Genomic DNA, 1,835 nt, shown 5'->3' on the forward strand with positions numbered 1-1,835 from the left:
TAATTTATGCACTTCCTTTAAATTCGGACTCTGTCTCATTTTTTTATAAACAAGATTATTATCTTCTTTAATTGCTCTTAAAACAGTAGATTTTGATACTGATAAATCTAAATCAGCTTTAATTTTAGAAATAGTTATGGCTTTATTAGAACCCATACTTTGAATTTTTTTAACTGTTCTAAAAGAAAGAGCTCTTTTTCTTCCTTTTTTGCTAGTAATTTTATTTACATTCTTTAAAGTCAGGTAATTTCTAATTGCGGTCCTGCTTCTGTCCAATATAGCACTTATTTGCTTAATATTTTTTCCTATTTGAAAATAAGCATCAATCTGTCCTTTTTCATACTCACCTAAAAATTTTCCTTTGCTCATTAGGGGATAAACAATTTTTTTTAAAAAAACATCAAAACCATCATGCCCATGAGGCTTATTGAAGCAATTTAAAATGACTTTTTTAAATCAAAAAATATTAAATAACAGATATTATTATTTTAAGCATGTGTTTGTATTTCAAAATTTGAGTTAAATGAGACGTCCCGTTTAATTGTAAGACTCATTATTTATTCTAAGCGTTTTGTAGTAGCTTATATTAGAAAAATAAAATCATGCAGTAGTTTATTGTAACAAAATAAAACAAATAATATATTTACAATTCTATAAAACGTGTTTTTGGGGAAGTGTCTTAAGATTTTGGCTCATCTCTTAAGACAAAAAAATCCAAAAGCCAGATTAGACATATATAAAATAAGATTAAATAAAAGTTATTTTTTATTATTTTAATTACAATGTTTAAACACAAATAATGATTTTAGAATTGTATCTTATTTGATTTTGCACGGAAAATTTTTTAGGTGTCTTAGGATTTTGACACGCACTGTACAACAAAACCTGTAATATTTTTTATGTAACAATTCCATAAAAATCTCTAAGTTGTATTTAGTGCTTCAAATGAAAAACTAAAACAGATTTTCACAATTTTTAAAAAAGAATGTTTTAAAAATAGATAAAAGTTCAGATGATAGATAAATAAGCTTATGCTTTTCCGTTAAAAACAGGAATATAAATACGATATATTCTCTTTTTCTCAATCTGCGTTATGTCTTTGGGCTTGTATGTATAGTTTAAAAGTATAATTACACTCTTAATCAATAATAACATTAAATAGTCACTATTTATTATTTAAATTATTTAATATAATTAAAGGGAAATGAACGAAAATATTGTACTGTGCTTACTGAAAAAAACAAAATTTTGTGTCAACTTTTCTTAATAAAAAATACAAAGAATTTTACAAATTTTTAAAAAGAAGGGTAAAAAGTAAATCAAAATTTGCCTTATATTTTTATAATATTGTGGAGTAGATTAATAGATATAATACCCTGCTAAAAAACTTAACTTTTTAAAAAAATTTTGCTTTTTATAATATTATGTGTGTAATATAAACATTACCACCCCAATTTTTTTGTTTTCTTTCTTTATTTTTATTATATATTTGTCAATATTATTGCGTGTCATGAGTAATACATATATTAAACAAATAAAGTATAAAAAAAATTGAATAAACAAACAATTTAGGATACTACCAATAAAGAGAAAAATGCCGTAGACAATCACAACTCAACATCAATAACTTTTCTTAAACCAAAACTTATACCAATTTTATCAAATTGGACTACAAAAATAGGCCCTAGAACCTCAAGTATCCTTAAGGCTTATCTTGCAACTGTCCACATTCCTGATGAGTACCCATTTTATGTTAAAAAAACGTGGACAGTCTAATATATTTTCAATATTATGACCGTTTAATTTCAGTACTAATTACAAATATTATTTTATGT

The 1,835-nt window shown here is 24.1% G+C and overlaps 1 protein-coding gene across 1 annotated transcript; it reads right to left on the reverse strand.

Moving 5' to 3' along the window:
• Positions 1-369, reverse strand: AAJ76_330000369 (hypothetical protein; the record flags this gene model as incomplete). Its single annotated transcript, XM_024475196.1, has 1 exon — positions 1-369. A coding segment is annotated over one exon (369 nt), but the record flags the coding sequence as incomplete, so codon positions are not given.
• Positions 370-1,835: the final 1,466 nt, after the last annotated feature.

This window comes from Vairimorpha ceranae (genome assembly GCF_000988165.1).
Source record: "Vairimorpha ceranae strain PA08 1199 chromosome Unknown NODE_330, whole genome shotgun sequence".
Lineage (NCBI taxonomy): Eukaryota > Fungi > Microsporidia > Nosematidae > Vairimorpha > Vairimorpha ceranae.